Source organism: Pseudophryne corroboree, chromosome 4 (assembly GCF_028390025.1).
Source record: "Pseudophryne corroboree isolate aPseCor3 chromosome 4, aPseCor3.hap2, whole genome shotgun sequence".
Lineage (NCBI taxonomy): Eukaryota > Metazoa > Chordata > Amphibia > Anura > Myobatrachidae > Pseudophryne > Pseudophryne corroboree.
In genome coordinates, this window is record NC_086447.1 from 30,118,760 (window position 1) to 30,137,694 (window position 18,935).

General features: G+C 43.3%; 1 protein-coding gene and 9 non-coding genes across 10 annotated transcripts; 1 reads left to right on the plus strand and 9 right to left on the minus strand.

The window, feature by feature from the left end:
• Positions 1-639: 639 nt before the first annotated feature.
• TRNAG-UCC (transfer RNA glycine (anticodon UCC)) lies at positions 640-711 on the minus strand. The gene has a single exon. It is a non-coding gene; the product is annotated as a tRNA-Gly (tRNA).
• A 428-nt stretch (positions 712-1,139) lies between these two features.
• Positions 1,140-1,211, minus strand: TRNAG-UCC (transfer RNA glycine (anticodon UCC)). The gene has a single exon. It is a non-coding gene; the product is annotated as a tRNA-Gly (tRNA).
• A 2,396-nt stretch (positions 1,212-3,607) lies between these two features.
• LOC134911076 (uncharacterized) lies at positions 3,608-5,116 on the plus strand. Its single transcript, XM_063919459.1, has 2 exons — positions 3,608-3,796; positions 4,411-5,116. The coding sequence occupies exon 2, from the start codon at positions 4,422-4,424 to the stop codon at positions 5,076-5,078; it is 657 nt and encodes a 218-aa protein (XP_063775529.1). The 5' UTR covers positions 3,608-3,796; positions 4,411-4,421; the 3' UTR covers positions 5,079-5,116.
• Positions 5,117-14,342: 9,226 nt separating this feature from the next.
• Positions 14,343-14,414, minus strand: TRNAG-UCC (transfer RNA glycine (anticodon UCC)). Its single transcript has one exon. It is a non-coding gene; the product is annotated as a tRNA-Gly (tRNA).
• Positions 14,415-15,841: 1,427 nt separating this feature from the next.
• TRNAG-UCC (transfer RNA glycine (anticodon UCC)) lies at positions 15,842-15,913 on the minus strand. The gene has a single exon. It is a non-coding gene; the product is annotated as a tRNA-Gly (tRNA).
• A 428-nt stretch (positions 15,914-16,341) lies between these two features.
• Positions 16,342-16,413, minus strand: TRNAG-UCC (transfer RNA glycine (anticodon UCC)). Its single transcript has one exon. It is a non-coding gene; the product is annotated as a tRNA-Gly (tRNA).
• Positions 16,414-16,841: 428 nt separating this feature from the next.
• TRNAR-UCU (transfer RNA arginine (anticodon UCU)) lies at positions 16,842-16,913 on the minus strand. The gene has a single exon. It is a non-coding gene; the product is annotated as a tRNA-Arg (tRNA).
• Positions 16,914-17,341: 428 nt separating this feature from the next.
• Positions 17,342-17,413, minus strand: TRNAG-UCC (transfer RNA glycine (anticodon UCC)). Its single transcript has one exon. It is a non-coding gene; the product is annotated as a tRNA-Gly (tRNA).
• Positions 17,414-17,841: 428 nt separating this feature from the next.
• TRNAG-UCC (transfer RNA glycine (anticodon UCC)) lies at positions 17,842-17,913 on the minus strand. The gene has a single exon. It is a non-coding gene; the product is annotated as a tRNA-Gly (tRNA).
• Positions 17,914-18,341: 428 nt separating this feature from the next.
• TRNAG-UCC (transfer RNA glycine (anticodon UCC)) lies at positions 18,342-18,413 on the minus strand. The gene has a single exon. It is a non-coding gene; the product is annotated as a tRNA-Gly (tRNA).
• Between the last annotated feature and the right edge of the window lie 522 nt (positions 18,414-18,935).

Here is an 18,935-nt window from a genome sequence, read left to right on the forward strand (position 1 = left end):
GCAGTGGTGGAATCAAAAGTCATCTGCTAAGAAGGAATCATGATTTCTACAAAGATTTTAACATTTTCTATGGACCTTGTCATCTGAGCATATCTTAAGCAACAACTATAAGTGCGAAAACAGCACATAAGGAAAAGGATGCATTGGCCGGGAATCGAACCTGGGTCAACAGCTTGGAAGGCAGCTATGCTCACCGCTATACCACCAATGCTTGAGTTCTTTTCGAATGCATATAGTGGCCAATATGGAAATCACAACAACTGTTTGAAAGATATTTATAGCCTGCGCTGTAGCACCATTGGTGGAAGATATTCAAACAAAATTGGCAAATTGCATGACATTCACAATTCAAGATTTAGGCTCATCCATACTTAAGGTTTTTATGCACCATTGAACTGATATACAGTGGTATCAAAACTGAGAAAAGAAAAGACCTTCGATTTACTTGCATATGGCACCTCAGTGAACTTTGTAAAATGTATTTACAAATCTTTAATCAGGCAGTGGTGGAATCAAAAGTCATCTGCTAAGAAGGAATCATGATTTCTACAAAGATTTTAACATTTTCTATGGACCTTGTCATCTGAGCATATCTTAAGCAACAACAATAAGTGCGAAAACAGCACATAAGGAAAAGGATGCATTGGCCGGGAATCGAACCCGGGTCAACTGCTTGGAAGGCAGCTATGCTCACCACTATACCACCAATGCTTGAGCACTTTTCACATGCATATAGTGGCCAATATGGAAATCACAACAACTGTTTGAAAGATTTTTATAGCCTGCGCTGTAGCACCATTGGTGGTAGATATTCAAACAAAATTGGCAAATTGCATGACATTCACAATTCAAGATTTAGGCTCATCCATACTTAAGGTTTTTATGCACCATTGAACTGATATACAGTGGTATCAAAACTGAGAAAAGAAAAGACCTTTGATGTAATTGCATATGGCACCTCAGTGAACTTTGTAAAATGTGTTTACAAATCTTTAATCATGCAGTGGTGGAATCAAAAGTCATCTGCTAAGAAGGAATCATGATTTCTACAAAGATTTTAACATTTTCTATGGACCTTGTCATCTGAGCATATCTTAAGCAACAACTATAAGTGCGAAAACAGCACATAAGGAAAAGGATGCATTGGCCGGGAATCGAACCCGGGTCAACTGCTTGGAAGGCAGCTATGCTCACCACTATACCACCAATGCTTGAGCTCTTTTTGAATGCATATAGTGGCCAATATGGAAATCACAACAACTGTTTGAAAGATATTTATAGCCTGCGCTGTAGCACCATTGGTGGAAGATATTCAAACAAAATTGGCAAATTGCATGACATTCACAATTCAAGATTTAGGCTCATCCATACTTAAGGTTTTTATGCACCAATGAACTTACATACAGTGGTATCAAAACTGAGAAAAGAAAAGACCTTCGATTTACTTGCATATGGCACCTCAGTGAACTTTGTAAAATGTATTTACAAATCTTTAATCAGGCAGTGGTGGAATCAAAAGTCATCTGCTAAGAAGGAATCATGGGGGTACATTTACTAAGATTCGTATTTTCCAGAATCATGTCCAAGTTCAATCACGAATGACATCGACAGTGTAAAATTGCAACTTTTTGAATTGATTACGACTAATTTACTAAGCTGTCGTATTCATATTTTTCGTTTCTTCCGATGTCGATGTCATTCGTGCTTTTCTGATGTAGATTGCGGCCGCGTTTGCTATTTCGCGGCCGCGTTGTTGTGTTTTTTTTACGACTGCGTCACATGTCTGTTACGGCAGTGATTTGGAAATTGCTGCCGCGTTTTTAGTCCTAAGTTTCGTTTACGTCACGCGGCCGTGATTGGTTGTATTCGTGAAGGAGGAGTGTCTGTGCATATTACTATAAAACCGCCCCAAACACTCCGCACCTCGTGGGTTTAGCTAGTGGAGAGGAGAGAGGAAGGTGTATTTGGAGTTGGTGAGTTTGGTGGAGTTTTTGGTGGATTTGGAGAGGAGTTTGGTGATTGTTGAGTGCTGTACTGTGTGTGTAAGTAGTCTTGTCATATTTGTAGTATTGTTTTTTCACAGTTTGTCAATTTTTTTGTCCTTGTTTTTTTTTTACAGTCTTTTGTCATTGTTTGTGAGTGAGTGAGTGAGTGAGCGTGTGTGTTGGCTGTGTGGTGTGTAGTAGTAGGAGTAGTGGAGGAGTGTGTTTTGTGTTTTGATTTTTCAGTGTTTTTTGTTGTTTGTCATGTCCGACTCAGAGGTCAGTGTGGTGGTGGAGGTTAGTGAGGTGGAGGCTGGTAGTGAGGTGGAGGCTGGTAGTGAGGTGGAGGCTGGTAGCGAGGTGGAGGCTGTTAGTGAGGTGGAGGGGGGTAGTGAGAGGGAGGAGGTTAGTGAGGAGGAGGAGGAGGGGGTGCCTGTTGCTGTATTTTCCAGTGATAGTGATGGTGTTGTGGCTCCGCAGCCACGCACCACTACCAAGACTGGCAGGAATATAAAGTTCAGCTATGCTGAAAACATGGCTTTGGTGCGTGAGCTGATGAAGCACCATCGCCAATTGTTTGGTCAGGATGCTGGCAAGGTGTCCTCCCGCAGGAAGTCTGTCCTGTGGGGGCAAGTAATACTTGCTGTGAATAGTGAGGGTGTGGTGAGGCGGACTGAGGACACGTGCCGCAAGAGGTTTTATGATATTAAGCGGCGTGTCAAGGCCAAGATGGCCAAAGAGGCCAAATCTGCACGTAAAACCGGAGGTGGCCCACCTTTCCGTGCAAGCTATCGGGACTGGGAGGAGCCTGTGCGGGCATTGATTCCTGCAGAAGTGGTGTCTGCTACTCATGTCCGGGATTCGGACCGACCCACGCAGGATGGTAAGTTTGATTTGTTATATTGTTTTTTAAATGTCCGCTAAATGTTGTAAATGTCATTTTTAAAGGGTAAAGGATGCATATATTGTTTTTCACATATTGCAGGCCTATGCTCCCTTAAGGTGTGTTTGTGTTTAGAATGTGCTTTTTTCACCTTGCATTGGCTGTTTGTTAAATTAAATATTGCGCAAAAACATGTGCAATGTCTTTTTTTTATTTAAACTAAAAAATATTTTTTTTTGGCGATAATGCTTGGACATCTGTGTTGTCTGCTTATTTAAAAATGTTTTTTTTTTTTTTTTTACTTCTGAAAAGCGGTGCAATTTTTGCAACATTACATTTTTAAAACATTTGCAAGTAGTCAATCTCTGCAATATCTGAGGCATAATTCAAAAATGTAACATATTTATTGTGTGCCACATCATGTACATTTGGATATACAACACAAAATAATGAAGCTAGAAGCTCTTAAGCTGAAATTATTTGTTTAACCAATACCTAATAGATGGTTACAGTACAATAAGGCTTTGCAGTGGTTATTTTTACACAAAGCATGGTAATAATGTTTGGTACACTTTTTCAACAGTCACACAGACCAGCCGGCCAGACAGGCCTCAGACAAGTCAGGATGAGGCTGGGATTGCAGGTAAGTCTTCACTGTAGTCACATATTCTGAAAACACATAGAAGTACAAAATATTAATGTTTTTATTTTCACATAGGTTCTGCTTCTGGAAGCCAACCTCCTGTAAGGCGCCCATCACAGGGCTTGGGCCACTTACCCAGGAGGCCAAGTAAGACACGGCGTCTTGGCTCGGAATCTGCGGCTCCATCATCCCCACCCAGGCGACGACTTTCGGCAGTGTCACCCCAGCCACCACTGGCACTATTGGCGAGTTCTCAGAGTGATGAGCCCCGATCCCCTCAGTTATCTGGTGAGTAAAAACAGAAATTAAACACATAAGCAATAATATACACAGTACAGTTAATATGTTGTTAGTTGGTTTGGAGATTACATGTTTTCCAGAACAAGCAATGTGTTGTTACGTCTTCAATTGCTAAAGGTGATAAAAAAAATTTATATAAGGTCTTAGTGGATGTTCTCGCCAACATCATTTTTAATAAATTTCAGATTTTTTTAAAAATTGGGCCCACACACGTGCACATTTAAATAAAATATGAATACAATTAAATATAAAAAACAGTATCCACAACATTATAGTGTTCACACATCTCCCCTGTCCAGTATGTAGATGGCTTACTTGCTCCGCTCCTCTGGACTATCCAGGTAAGTAGTCTATATCGTGGTCAGGGGAGGGAATCTAACAGTGTAATGCTGTGGAGGGGAGTTAGTTAGGTGAGGATTATGCAAATCTGTCTATGTTTCCGCCTGTGTTGGTATATATGTTTTTGAACATAAAAAACATTATAAGTTTATAAAATCAACGCCAAAAAGTTTAAAAATTGAGTATTATGAATGTAGTAATGTGTAGAATTAGCCTTGAAAAAATTTTACAAATAAACATTGCATGTTGCCCACCCCATACAGAGCCCAGCTTGATGGCCGACGTGGACCAGCAGGGACAAGACCAACAGGCAACCATCACACTGCAACTTACACCTGTTGACCCAAGCCAGCCAATACAGTTGCAGGATATCCCCCAAGCCTCCATCAGTCCACAACTGGCACAAGCTCCGCCCCCAAGCCAAATACCAGATGATTTTTGGGCCAGTTGGACAAGCCAACAGGCCCAAAGCAATGCCAGCCTGACCGCACATACACAACACCTTGCCAGTCTGCCCCATCATCTACCGCGTATTAGTCGCAACTCGGGCAGACTGATAGTACAAGTAGGGCGAATGGCTACCTCAATGGAGCAAATAAGGGCTGACAACAGCCAAATGCTTGCTCATTTATCGCGCATCATAGATGAGCAACAGCGCTATCAGCAGGCACTCGTTCAGCTCATTCAGCACAACCAAGTGGTGAATGAGTCGTTATCCAGGATTGTAGCCAGCCACACTGCAACCAACACTCAGCTGATTGCAAGCCTTAATAATTTGAGCAGCAATATTTCATTGATGGGAGCTCACCAAGTAACCTCCAGCTCGGGGACCACGACCCCTATCCAAACGCCAGTAACCTCCCCTGTTCGGCGTTCCTCAAGAGCACGTGCCAGTGAGCCAGCACCCAGCACACACAAGCGCAAAAAATAACCACAATGTTATTTGAAAAATAAAAATTTGTATTTGACAAACACACAACTTCCTGTGTCCGTCTCCAACATTGTCGAAGCTGCTCTGTATGTATGTATGTTTTTCATGGGTAATGACTGAAAATGTATTTTTAGCATAAACTAAGCACAATGTACACACCACTATAAACAACAAACAGTAAGTAACAAAACACACAATAGAAAGTAGTGCAAAGTGTTTAGTCAAGGATAATTACAGCCTAATAAAACTGACCTGAAAAATAGCGCAGGATCACTTCTTGCCGTACCTGCCTCCCTACATTTGTACTCACACTGTCACCAGATGGTTCTAACTCCTCTGCTTGCTGACTGCTTTCTCCCTCATCATGTGCCAGATGTTGACTTAAACACAGATTATGGAGAAAACAGCAGCAGAACACAATTCTAGTCACCTTTGAGGGACTATACAACAAAAGGCCTGCAGATTTATCCAGACACCGAAACCGTGACTTCAGCACACCAAAACATCTTTCTATCACATTCCGCGTAGCCTTATGTGCATGGTTGTAACTGTGTTCAGCAGGAGAATCAGGTTGGGACAATGGAGTAAGGAGCCAAGAGTAGCAGCCGTAACCCCCATCACCTGAAAAACAGATATAGTCAACATTAGTACATATGTTAGATTATTCTTTCACCTCATCCAAACTCGAGTTTGTGGTTTAAAGACATACACACAAAACATTTTAAACATACCCAACAGCCAGCCATCAGGCATTTGTCCGTCCTCAAATTTATCGAAGAGCGATGACTGACTGAGGATGAAGGAGTCATGGCAGCCACCAGGGTAACCTGCAACAACACTCATAATTTTTATGTTTGCATCACAGACCACCTGGACATTAGTTGATTGTGCCAGATGCCTATTAGTATATATATATTGGCGGCCCTTAGGTGATCTCAGCTGAACGTGTGTGCAATCTATGGCCCCCAGCACATTGGGCATGCCAGCAAGCTCATAGAAAGCTACCCTGACAGCACTCCACTCCGACTCCTCGGTAGGGAAGCAGATTGAGGCTTTAATGTGTGGCTCCAACACATCCAAAACCTGAGTGGACATTAAAGAAGCTAAGGTGAGTGTCATGTTAGGTATTCTCTACAATACTGTGTTGTTTGTACTTCCAGAAGCAACACTTAGACATAACCGCATATGTATTTTTAGACTCACCTGAATCAAATATCTGGAAAAGGTGGGCTGTGAGATACCAATGACGTCACCTGCCACAGCCTGGAAGCTCCCAGTAGCCATAAAGTGTAACACAGCCAGGAGTTTGTGTATGTCACGATCCGGGTATCTGGACGCCATTACTTACCCTTCAGATGCCTCCTAAGGCGGGCTCAGCGTTCCAGGACCGGATTCCGCTGTTCCTGAGTTTCCACATGCAGAGTGTCAGAGTGGTGTTTTCATCAGCCGCGGCCTCCGCTGTGCCCGCGTGGTTAAATGTGCATCTATCAGCCTGGCGTCTCCTGTCTCCGGTGGCCGGCGCCGCCATTACTGTTTCCCAGACCACATGGATTACAAACCAAACTTCCCTCCAAGTGTCTGCATGGGCGCAGCCATCTTGGATTCTGTCATCTGATCATTTCCACCAATCTGCTGTCTGTATTGTTGATTTGCATAATTGCCTAGCCAACCCCTTCCTTGCTGCAGGTATAAGTAAGCTGTGCCTGAGCAAGGAAGACGTCAGTGCTTTGGTTGTCAAACCTAGTTCCTGTTTGTCTCTCTCCTGTGATTGTCTTCCAGGTTCCAGCTCCTGTCTCAAGACTTCCACCATAGAGACCCGCACCAGCATTCCACCTGCGGTGTAGCCTGACTCTCCAATCCATTGTGGATTCATCTGTTTCCAGCTACAACATTACCTGCTTCCAGCTCAGCTTCCAGCAGAGTACAGATTCCCTTAAAGGGCCGGTGTCCTTTCTACACTTTACCACTCTCCACCGGTATTATTATTTCTCCGCTCTCAAGTTCTACATTTCAGTTCATATTTCATCGCTCCCAAGTTCATTTATTATTTAACTGGTTCCAGCCAGTATCCACTCCGTGCTAACAACAGTCTGGTTCCAGCCAGTATCCACAGCCGCTGTTTTACCTTCAGCAACCCAGCTTTTCCTGGAACACCAGCTGGCACAATCCTGGGTTATCTCCATTGCTACAGTCGGGCCTGGTAAGGACTTTCCATCTAGAAGATCATAAGAACTATCTCACACTACCAGTGCCCTGTGGCTCCTGCCATCCTGTAGTACTCAGGAACTGTATTTATTCTTTGCTGACTTTTACGTTTTCTTTCTGCTGCTGTGTTGCGGAGTTGTCATAATAAACATCATTGACTTTTATCCAAGTTGTCGTGGTCACGCCTTCGAGCAGTTATTATTCATGTTACTTACATGTCCAGGGGTCTGATACAACCTCCCAGGTTCCGGTACATCTCAGCCCCTACAACTGAGGCTGCCTCCCGTCAGCTCAGGCCCTCAGTTGTGACAGTAAGCACTGACCTAATGAATCCAGCCGTAGACCAGGATCAAGCGGCCAGGCCGATGCAAGAACTGGCAGCCCGACTAGAACATCAGGAGGCTGCACAGGGCCACATCATCCGCTGTCTCCAGGATCTCTCTACTCGGCTGGATGGGATTCAGACAACTCTCCGTGGATCAGGCGCGTCTGGTGCGTCAACCACAGTGACTCCAGCTATAACCCCACCCACCTTACCCATTTCTGCTCCACGTCTTCATCTTCCAACGCCAGCAAAATTTGACGGATCTCCAAGATTCTGCAGGGGATTTCTCAACCAGTGTGAGATTCAGTTTGAGCTACAACCTGGCAATTTTCCCAGTGACCGTACAAAAATTGCCTACATTATTTCTCTTCTCAGTGGCTCAGCCCTTGATTGGGCATCACCGTTATGGGAGAGGTCCGACACCCTGCTATCTTCTTACACTGCATTCGTGTCAACATTCAGGCGCATCTTCGACGAGCCAGGCCGGGTAACTTCAGCTTCGTCTGAGATTCTCCGTTTACGCCAGGGATCACGTACTGTAGGACAATATCTTATACAGTTCCAGATCCTGGCATCCGAACTGGCATGGAACGACGAGGCCCTGTATGCTGCATTCTGGCATGGTTTATCTGAGCGTATTAAAGATGAGTTAGCTACCAGAGACTTACCCTCCAAGTTAGATGAGCTAATCTCACTTTGTACGAAAGTTGACTTACGTTTCAGAGAGAGAGCAACTGAGCGTGGAAGATCATCTGCTCCAAAATCTTCTGCTCCTCCTCCTCGCCAACTGTCACCAACTAAAGATGAACCCATGCAAATTGGCCGTTCCCGTTTAACTCCTGCTGAGCGCCGAAGACGTCTCTCCGAGTTTCTCTGTCTGTATTGTGCAGCTCCGTCTCACACCATTAATGCCTGTCCCAAACGTCTGGGAAACTCCAAATCCTAGCTCGCCAAGGAGAGGGCCGGCTAGGAGTAATGATCTCCTCTCCATCTCCTCAAGATTGTAACCTCCCAGTCACGCTTCAAGTTGCTCAACGTTATCAGAACGTCATTGCCCTCCTGGATTCCGGAGCAGCTGGGAACTTTATTACCGAAGCCTATGTTAAACGGTGGTCCCTACCCACCGAGAGACTTCCTTCGTCCTTTTCCTTAACTGCTGTGGATGGCAGTAAAATTTTTGATACAGTTATTTCTCTAAGGACTCTACCAGTTCGTCTGAGAGTGGGAGTTCTTCATTCCGAACTTATTTCACTTTTAGTGATTCCAAGAGCCACACATCCTGTGGTCCTGGGCCTTCCATGGCTCCGTCTTCACAATCCTACAATTGATTGGACGACTACGCAAATCCTGGCATGGGGTTCCTCCTGTACTAAGACATGTTTGTTTAAAGTGTTGCCTGTCTGTTCTTCCTCCCCCAGGTCGTCTGATGTTCCACCTCCTCCATATCAAGATTTCACGGATGTGTTCAGTAAAGCTTCTGCTGATATCCTTCCTCCTCATAGAGAATGGGACTGCCCGATTGATCTCGTTCCAGGGAAGGTTCCACCTCGAGGCCGAACTTATCCGTTGTCTCTCCCCGAGACGCATTCTATGGAGGAATACATTAAAGAGAACCTAGCAAAGGGGTTCATTCGACCTTCTTCTTCTCCAGCCGGCGCAGGCTTCTTTTTTGTAAAGAAGAAAGATGGTGGTCTGCGGCCGTGCATCGACTACAGAGGTTTGAACGACATTACCATCAAGAACCGCTATCCTTTACCCCTGATTACTGAGCTCTTTGACAGAGTTAGCGGAGCTACCATCTTTACAAAGCTGGACCTGAGAGGTGCATACAATCTCATCCGGATCCGTGAGGGTGACGAGTGGAAGACCGCATTTAACACCCGTGACGGACATTATGAGTACCTCGTCATGCCCTTCGGATTGAGCAATGCTCCAGCTGTCTTCCAGCATTTCGTCAATGAGATCTTCAGAGACATTCTATACCGTCATGTCGTGGTCTATCTAGATGATATCCTCATTTTTGCCAACGATTTAGAGGAACATCGTTTCTGGGTAAAGGAGGTTCTGTCCCGTCTCCGTGTCAATCATCTCTACTGCAAATTAGAGAAATGCGTCTTTGAAGTCAAGTCCATTCCGTTTCTAGGGTACATTGTGTCCGGTTCCGGACTAGAGATGGATCCTGAGAAACTACAAGCAATCCAGAATTGGCCAGTACCCTTAACCCTCAAAGGTGTCCAGAGGTTCTTAGGGTTCGCCAATTATTACCGAAAGTTTATACGAGACTTTTCCACCATTGTGGCGCCTATTACTGCTTTCACCAAGAAGGGTGCTAACCCGTCCAAGTGGTCTGAAGAAGCCATGCAAGCTTTTCATCTTTTAAAACAGAGGTTCATCTCTGCACCTGTCCTGAAACAGCCTGACATCGACTCTCCTTTCATCTTAGAGGTGGATGCCTCCTCCGTTGGAGTAGGAGCGGTGTTATCTCAGAGGGCTAAAGATGGTCATTTACATCCATGCAGTTTCTTCTCACGGAAGTTCTCCCCAGCGGAGCGCAACTATGCCATTGGTGACCAGGAGTTGCTAGCCATCAAGCTCGCTCTAGAGGAGTGGAGATATCTGTTGGAGGGAGCTTCTCATTCAATCACCATCCTTACAGACCACAAGAACCTTCTATATCTAAAAGGCGCACAATGTCTCAACCCTCGTCAGGCCAGATGGGCACTTTTCTTTTCCAGGTTCGACTTTAAACTCCAGTTCTGTCCGGGCTCTCAGAATCGCAAGGCCGATGCCCTTTCCCGCTCATGGGAGCAAGAAAATGAGTCAGAGTCTTCAGACAAGCATCCTATTATAAATCCGTTGGCATTCTCCACAGTAGGGATGGACTCTACGCCCCCATCAGGGAAAAGTTTTGTGAAGCCGACACTAAGGAAGAAGCTCATGCATTGGGCCCATGCTTCCCGTTTTGCCGGACATACAGGTATCCAAAAAACCCTGGAGTTTATCTCTAGGTCCTATTGGTGGCCAACTCTGAAAAAGGACGTTTTGGAGTTTATTGCATCTTGCCCAAAGTGTGCTCAACATAAAGTATCCCGCCAGTCGCCTGCGGGGCAACTGGTTCCACTATCTGTTCCCCGTCGACCATGGACCCATTTGTCGATGGATTTTATTACAGATTTGCCCATGTGCAACAAGTTCAATACCATCTGGGTGGTAGTTGACCGGTTCACCAAGATGGCACACTTCATTCCTCTCACCGGTCTTCCGTCAGCTTCCAAGTTGGCTCAAGTATTCATACAAGAGATCTTCCGACTCCACGGTCTTCCAGAAGAAATTATCTCAGATCGAGGAGTTCAATTCACAGCCAAATTCTGGCGAAGTTTATGTCAAGTCCTCCAAGTCAAGTTAAAGTTTTCCACGGCTTACCATCCTCAGACCAATGGTCAAACTGAGAGGGTGAATCAGGACTTGGAGGCCTTCCTCCGCATCTATGTGTCCTCCTCTCAAGATGACTGGGTTCAATTACTTCCCTGGGCCGAGTTCTGTCATAACAACCAGTATCATTCTTCATCTTCTTCAACACCATTCTTCACCAACTTTGGATTCCACCCTAAAGTCCCTGAGTTCCAACCGCTTCCAGCAACTTCTGTTCCCGCAGTGGATATCACCTTGCATCAGTTTGCCAATATCTGGAAGAGCGTACGATCAGCTCTGCTCAAGGCATCGTTCAGGTACAAGAAGTTTGCGGATAAGAAGCGTCGAGCAGTTCCTGCTCTCAAGGTGGGTGATCGGGTATGGTTATCCACGAAGAATTTGAGGTTAAGAGTTCCCAGTATGAAGTTTGCACCTCGCTACATCGGTCCTTTTAAAATTGATCAAGTCATCAATCCTGTTGCTTACAGACTCCAGTTACCTCCCTTCTTAAAAATACCCAGGACATTCCATGTTTCCCTGTTAAAACCGCTAATCTTGAATCGGTTTCATTCCTCACTTCCACCAACTCCGAAAGTCCAAACTCAACGAGGCGTTGAGTATGAAGTGGCCAAGATCCTGGACTCACGTCACCGTTACGGTCAACTTCAGTATCTCATTGACTGGAAGGGCTATGGTCCTGAAGAACGCTCTTGGACCAATGCCTCTGACGTCCATGCTCCTGCCTTGGTCCGAAATTTCCACGCAAAGTTTCCTTTAAAGCCTAAGAAGTGTCCTGGGGCCACTCCTAAAGGGGGGGGTGCTGTCACGATCCGGGTATCTGGACGCCATTACTTACCCTTCAGATGCCTCCTAAGGCGGGCTCAGCGTTCCAGGACCGGATTCCGCTGTTCCTGAGTTTCCACATGCAGAGTGTCAGAGTGGTGTTTTCATCAGCCGCGGCCTCCGCTGTGCCCGCGTGGTTAAATGTGCATCTATCAGCCTGGCGTCTCCTGTCTCCGGTGGCCGGCGCCGCCATTACTGTTTCCCAGACCACATGGATTACAAACCAAACTTCCCTCCAAGTGTCTGCATGGGCGCAGCCATCTTGGATTCTGTCATCTGATCATTTCCACCAATCTGCTGTCTGTATTGTTGATTTGCATAATTGCCTAGCCAACCCCTTCCTTGCTGCAGGTATAAGTAAGCTGTGCCTGAGCAAGGAAGACGTCAGTGCTTTGGTTGTCAAACCTAGTTCCTGTTTGTCTCTCTCCTGTGATTGTCTTCCAGGTTCCAGCTCCTGTCTCAAGACTTCCACCATAGAGACCCGCACCAGCATTCCACCTGCGGTGTAGCCTGACTCTCCAATCCATTGTGGATTCATCTGTTTCCAGCTACAACATTACCTGCTTCCAGCTCAGCTTCCAGCAGAGTACAGATTCCCTTAAAGGGCCGGTGTCCTTTCTACACTTTACCACTCTCCACCGGTATTATTATTTCTCCGCTCTCAAGTTCTACATTTCAGTTCATATTTCATCGCTCCCAAGTTCATTTATTATTTAACTGGTTCCAGCCAGTATCCACTCCGTGCTAACAACAGTCTGGTTCCAGCCAGTATCCACAGCCGCTGTTTTACCTTCAGCAACCCAGCTTTTCCTGGAACACCAGCTGGCACAATCCTGGGTTATCTCCATTGCTACAGTCGGGCCTGGTAAGGACTTTCCATCTAGAAGATCATAAGAACTATCTCACACTACCAGTGCCCTGTGGCTCCTGCCATCCTGTAGTACTCAGGAACTGTATTTATTCTTTGCTGACTTTTACGTTTTCTTTCTGCTGCTGTGTTGCGGAGTTGTCATAATAAACATCATTGACTTTTATCCAAGTTGTCGTGGTCACGCCTTCGGGCAGTTATTATTCATGTTACTTACATGTCCAGGGGTCTGATACAACCTCCCAGGTTCCGGTACATCTCAGCCCCTACAACTGAGGCTGCCTCCCGTCAGCTCAGGCCCTCAGTTGTGACAGTGTAGGCCTGAGACAGAGCGAGAGCGTGCTGTCTCAGGGTCTATTCCCAGTTTGACAAGGTCATACAGTTGGAAAATGTTGGTTCTATTTAGGCGGAACATCTGTATGACCCTATCATCGGACAATGCATTTAAGTTTAAACGCCCTCTAAAAAAACGAGGCTGGCGCAGCCTCCGCGGTACCTGGACAACCTGTTGACCATGTTCACTTACCTGGGCCTGATTCCTGGAAGCCTCATGGAGCAGTCTAAGGTATCCCACAGCAAACAAAAAATCATTGCCACACACCACAGCCGCCATTTCTGAGTGAGAGAAGTTCAGAATGTGCCTGGAACACTTTTATAGGGCCAAACATTCAGGTGTGAGTAATGGATAATTGAGTACACATGTAAACGCGGTTTTCAAATGCTGGCGCGTTTTTTTTTAGGAAAAAATTACGATTTGTAATTTTTCGCGGCCGCGAATGCATTTTCGCGGCAGCAATTACAATTACGAATGGTTAGTAAATGACCGAGATTCATATCTAAACAGGCGTAATTTGACCGATGGTGTATTCATTCGTAATTTTTTACTTGGACTAGCAAAAAATTACGAATGCCCTCATCACTGCCGTGATTAGTGTTTAGTAAATTACCGAGATGACACTTTGAAGAAAAAACGCCATCTCGGTCAAAATCGGGACCTTAGTAAATTTACCCCATGATTTCTACAAAGATTTTAACATTTTCTATGGACCTTGTCATCTGAGCATATCTTAAGCAACAACTATAAGTGCGAAAACAGCACATAAGGAAAAGGATGCATTGGCCGGGAATCGAACCCGAGTCAATTGCTTGGAAGGCAGCTATGCTCACCACTATACCACCAATGCTTGAGCGCTTTTTCGATGCATATAGTGGCCAATATGGAAATCACAACAACTGTTTGAAAGATATTTATAGCCTGCGCTGTAGCACCATTGGTGGAAGATATTCAAACAAAATTGGCAAATTGCATGACATTCACAATTCAAGATTTAGGCTCATCCAGACTTAAGGTTTTTATGCACCATTGAACTGATATACAGTGGTATCAAAACTGAGAAAAGAAAAGACCTTTGATTTACTTGCATATGGCACCTCAGTGAACTTTGTAAAATGTATTTACAAATCTTTAATCAGGCAGTGGTGGAATCAAAAGTCATCTGCTAAGAAGGAATCATGATTTCTACAAAGATTTTAACATTTTCTATGGACCTTGTCATCTGAGCATATCTTAAGCAACAACTATAAGTGCGAAAACAGCACATATGGAAATGGATGCATTGGCCGGGAATCGAACCCGGGTCAACTGCTTGGAAGGCAGCTATGCTCACCACTATACCACCAATGCTTGAGCTCTTTTCAATGCATATAGTGGCCAATATGGAAATCACAACAACTGTTTGAAAGATATTTATAGCCTGCGCTGTAGCACCATTGGTGGAAGATATTCAAACAAAATTGGCAAATTGCATGACATTCACAATTCAAGATTTAGGCTCATCCATACTTAAGATTTTTATGCACCAATGAACTTACATACAGTGGTATCAAAACTGAGAAAAGAAAAGACCTTCGATTTACTTGCATATGGCACCTCAGTGAACTTTGTAAAATGTATTTACAAATCTTTAATCAGGCAGTGGTGGAATCAAAAGTCATCTGCTAAGAAGGAATCATGATTTCTACAAAGATTTTAACATTTTCTATGGACCTTGTCATCTGAGCATATCTTAAGCAACAACTATAAGTGCGAAAACAGCACATAAGGAAAAGGATGCATTGGCCGGGAATCGACCCCGGGTCAACTGCTTGGAAGGAAGCTATGCTCACCACTATACCACCAATGCTTGAGCACTTTTCAAATGCATATAGTGGCCAATATGGAAATCACAACAACTGTTTGAAAGATTTTTATAGCCTGCGCTGTAGCACCATTGGTGGTAGATATTCAAACAAAATTGGCAAATTGCATGACATTCACAATTCAAGATTTAGGCTCATCCATACTTAAGGTTTTTATGCACCATTGAACTGATATACAGTGGTATCAAAACTGAGAAAAGAAAAGACCTTTGATGTACTTGCATATGGCACCTCAGTGAACTTTGTAAAATGTGTTTACAAATCTTTAATCATGCAGTGGTGGAATCAAAAGTCATCTGCTAAGAAGGAATCATGATTTCTACAAAGATTTTAACATTTTCTATGGACCTTGTCATCTGAGCATATCTTAAGCAACAACTATAAGTGCGAAAACAGCACATAAGGAAAAGGATGCAGTGGCCAGGAATCGAACCCGGGTCAACTGCTTGGAAGGCAGCTATGCTCACCACTATACCACCAATGCTTGAGCTCTTTTCAAATGCATATAGTGGCCAATATGGAAATCACAACAACTGTTTGAAAGATATTTATAGCCCGCGCTGTAGCACCATTGGTGGAAGATATTCAAACAAAATTGGCAAATTGCATGACATTCACAATTCAAGATTTAGGCTCATCCATACTTAAGGTTTTTATGCACCAATGAACTTACATACAGTGGTATCAAAACTGAGAAAAGAAAAGACCTTCGATTTACTTGCATATGGCACCTCAGTGAACTTTGTAAAATGTATTTACAAATCTTTAATCAGGCAGTGGTGGAATCAAAAGTCATCTGCTAAGAAGGAATCATGATTTCTACAAAGATTTTAACATTTTCTATGGACCTTGTCATCTGAGCATATCTTAAGCAACAACTATAAGTGCGAAAACAGCACATAAGGAAAAGGATGCATTGGCTGGGAATCGAACCCGGGTCAACTGCTTGGAAGGCAGCTATGCTCACCACTATACCACCAATGCTTGAGCTCTTTTCGAATGCATATAGTGGCCAATATGGAAATCACAACAACTGTTTGAAAGATTTTTATAGCCTGCGCTGTAGCACCATTGGTGGTAGATATTCAAACAAAATTGGCAAATTGCATGACATTCACAATTCAAGATTTAGGCTCATCCATACTTAAGGTTTTTATGCACCATTGAACTGATATACAGTGGTACCAAAACTGAGAAAAGAAAAGACCTTTGATTTACTTGCATATGGCACCTCAGTGAACTTTGTAAAATGTATTTACAAATCTTTAATCAGGCAGTGATGGAATCAAAAGTCATCTGCTAAGAAGGAATCATGATTTCTACAAAGATTTTAACATTTTCTATGGACCTTGTCATCTGAGCATATCTTAAGCAACAACTATAAGTGCGAAAACAGCACATAAGGAAAAGGATGCATTGGCAGGGAATCGAACCCGGGTCAACTGCTTGGAAGGCAGCTATGCTCACCACTATACCACCAATGCTTGAGCTCTATGTGAATGCATATAGTGGCCAATATGGAAATCACAACAACTGTTTGAAAGATATTTATAGCCTGCGCTGTAGCACCATTGGTGGAAGATATTCAAACAAAATTGGCAAATTGCATGACATTCACAATTCAAGATTTAGGCTTATCCATACTTAAGGTTTTTATGCACCATTGAACTGATATACAGTGGTATCAAAACTGAGAAAAGAAAAGACCTTCGATTTACTTGCATATGGCACCTCAGTGAACTTTGTAAAATGTATTTACAAATCTTTAATCAGGCAGTGGTGGAATCAAAAGTCATCTGCTAAGAAGGAATCATGATTTCTACAAAGATTTTAACATTTTCTATGGACCTTGTCATCTGAGCATATCTTAAGCAACAACTATAAGTGCGAAAACAGCACATAAGGAAAATGATGCATTGGCCGGGAATCGAACCCGAGTTAATTGCTTAGAAGGCAGCTATGCTCACCACTATACCACCAATGCTTCAGCGCTTTTTCGATGCATATAGTGGCCAATATGGAAATCACAACAACTGTCTGAAAGATATTTATAGCCTGCGCTGTAGCACCATTGGTGGAAGATATTCAAACAAAATTGGCAAATTGCATGACATTCACAATTCAAGATTTAGGCTCATCCATACTTAAGGTTTTTATGCTCCAATGAACTTACATACAGTGGTATCAAAACTGAGAAAAGAAAAGACCTTTGATTTACTTGCATATGGCACCTCAGTGAACTTTGTAAAATGTATTTACAAATCTTTAATCAGGCAGTGGTGGAATCAAAAGTCATCTGCTAAGAAGGAATCATGATTTCTACAAAGATTTTAACATTTTCTATGGACCTTGTCATCTGAGCATATCTTAAGCAACAACTATAAGTGCGAAAACAGCACATAAGGAAAAGGATGCATTGGCCGGGAATCGACCCCGGGTCAACTGCTTGGAAGGCAGCTATGCTCACCACTATACCACCAATGCTTGAGCACTTTTCAAATGCATATAGTGGCCAATATTGAAATCACAACAACTGTTTGAAAGATTTTTATAGCCTGCACTGTAGCACCATTGGTGGTAGATATTCAAACAAAATTGGCAAATTGCATGACATTCACAATTCAAGATTTAGGCTTATCCAAACTTAAGGTTTTTATGCACCATTGAACTGATATACAGTGGTATCAAAACTGAGAAAAGAAAAGACCTTTGATTTACTTGCATATGGCACCTCAGTGAACTTTGTAAAATGTATTTACAAATCTTTAATCAGGCAGTGGTGGAATCAAAAGTCATCTGCTAAGAAGAAATCATGATTTCTACAAAGATTTTAACATTTTCTATGGACCTTGTCATCTGAGCATATCTTAAGCAACAACTATAAGTGCGAAAACAGCACATAAAGAAAAGGATGCATTGGCCGGGAATCGAACCCGTGTCAACTGCTTGGAAGGCAGCTATGCTCACCACTATACCACCAATGCTTGAGCTCTTTTCAAATGCATATAGTGGCCAATATGGAAATCACAACAACTGTTTGAAAGATATTTATAGCCTGCGCTGTAGCACCATTGGTGGAAGATATTCAAACAAAATTGGCAAATTGCATGACATTCACAATTCAAGATTTAGGCTCATCCATACTTAAGGTTTTTATGCTCCAATGAACTTACATACAGTGGTATCAAAACTGAGAAAAGAAAAGACCTTCGATTTACTTGCATATGGCACCTCAGTGAACTTTGTAAAATGTATTTACAAATCTTTAATCAGGCAGTGGTGGAATCAAAAGTCATCTGCTAAGAAGGAATCATGATTTCTACAAAGATTTTAACATTTTCTATGGACCTTGTCATCTGAGCATATCTTAAGCAACAACTATAAGTGCGAAAACAGCACATAAGGAAATGGATGCATTGGCCGGGAATCGAACCCGGGTCAACTGCTTGGAAGGCATCTATGCTCACCACTATACCACCAATGCTTGAGCGCTTTTCGAATGCATATAGTGGCCAATATGGAAATCACAACAACTGTTTGAAAGATATTTATAGCCTGCGCTGTAGCACCATTGGTGGAAGATATTCAAACAAAATTGGCAAATTGCATGACATTCACAATTCAAGATTTAGGCTCATCCATACTTAAGGTTTTTATGCACCAATGAACTTACATACAGTGGTATCAAAACTGAGAAAAGAAAAGACCTTCGATTTACTTGCATATGGCACCTCAGTGAACTTTGTAAAATGTATTTACAAATCTTTAATCAGGCAGTGGTGGAATCAAAAGTCATCTGCTAAGAAGGAATCATGATTTCTACAAAGATTTTAACATTTTCTATGGACCTTGTCATCTGAGCATATCTTAAGCAACAACTATAAGTGCGAAAACAGCACATAAGGAAAAGGATGCAGTGGCCAGGAATCGAACCCGGGTCAACTGCTTGGAAGGCAGCTATGCTCACCACTATACCACCAATGCTTGAGCTCTTTTCGAATGCATA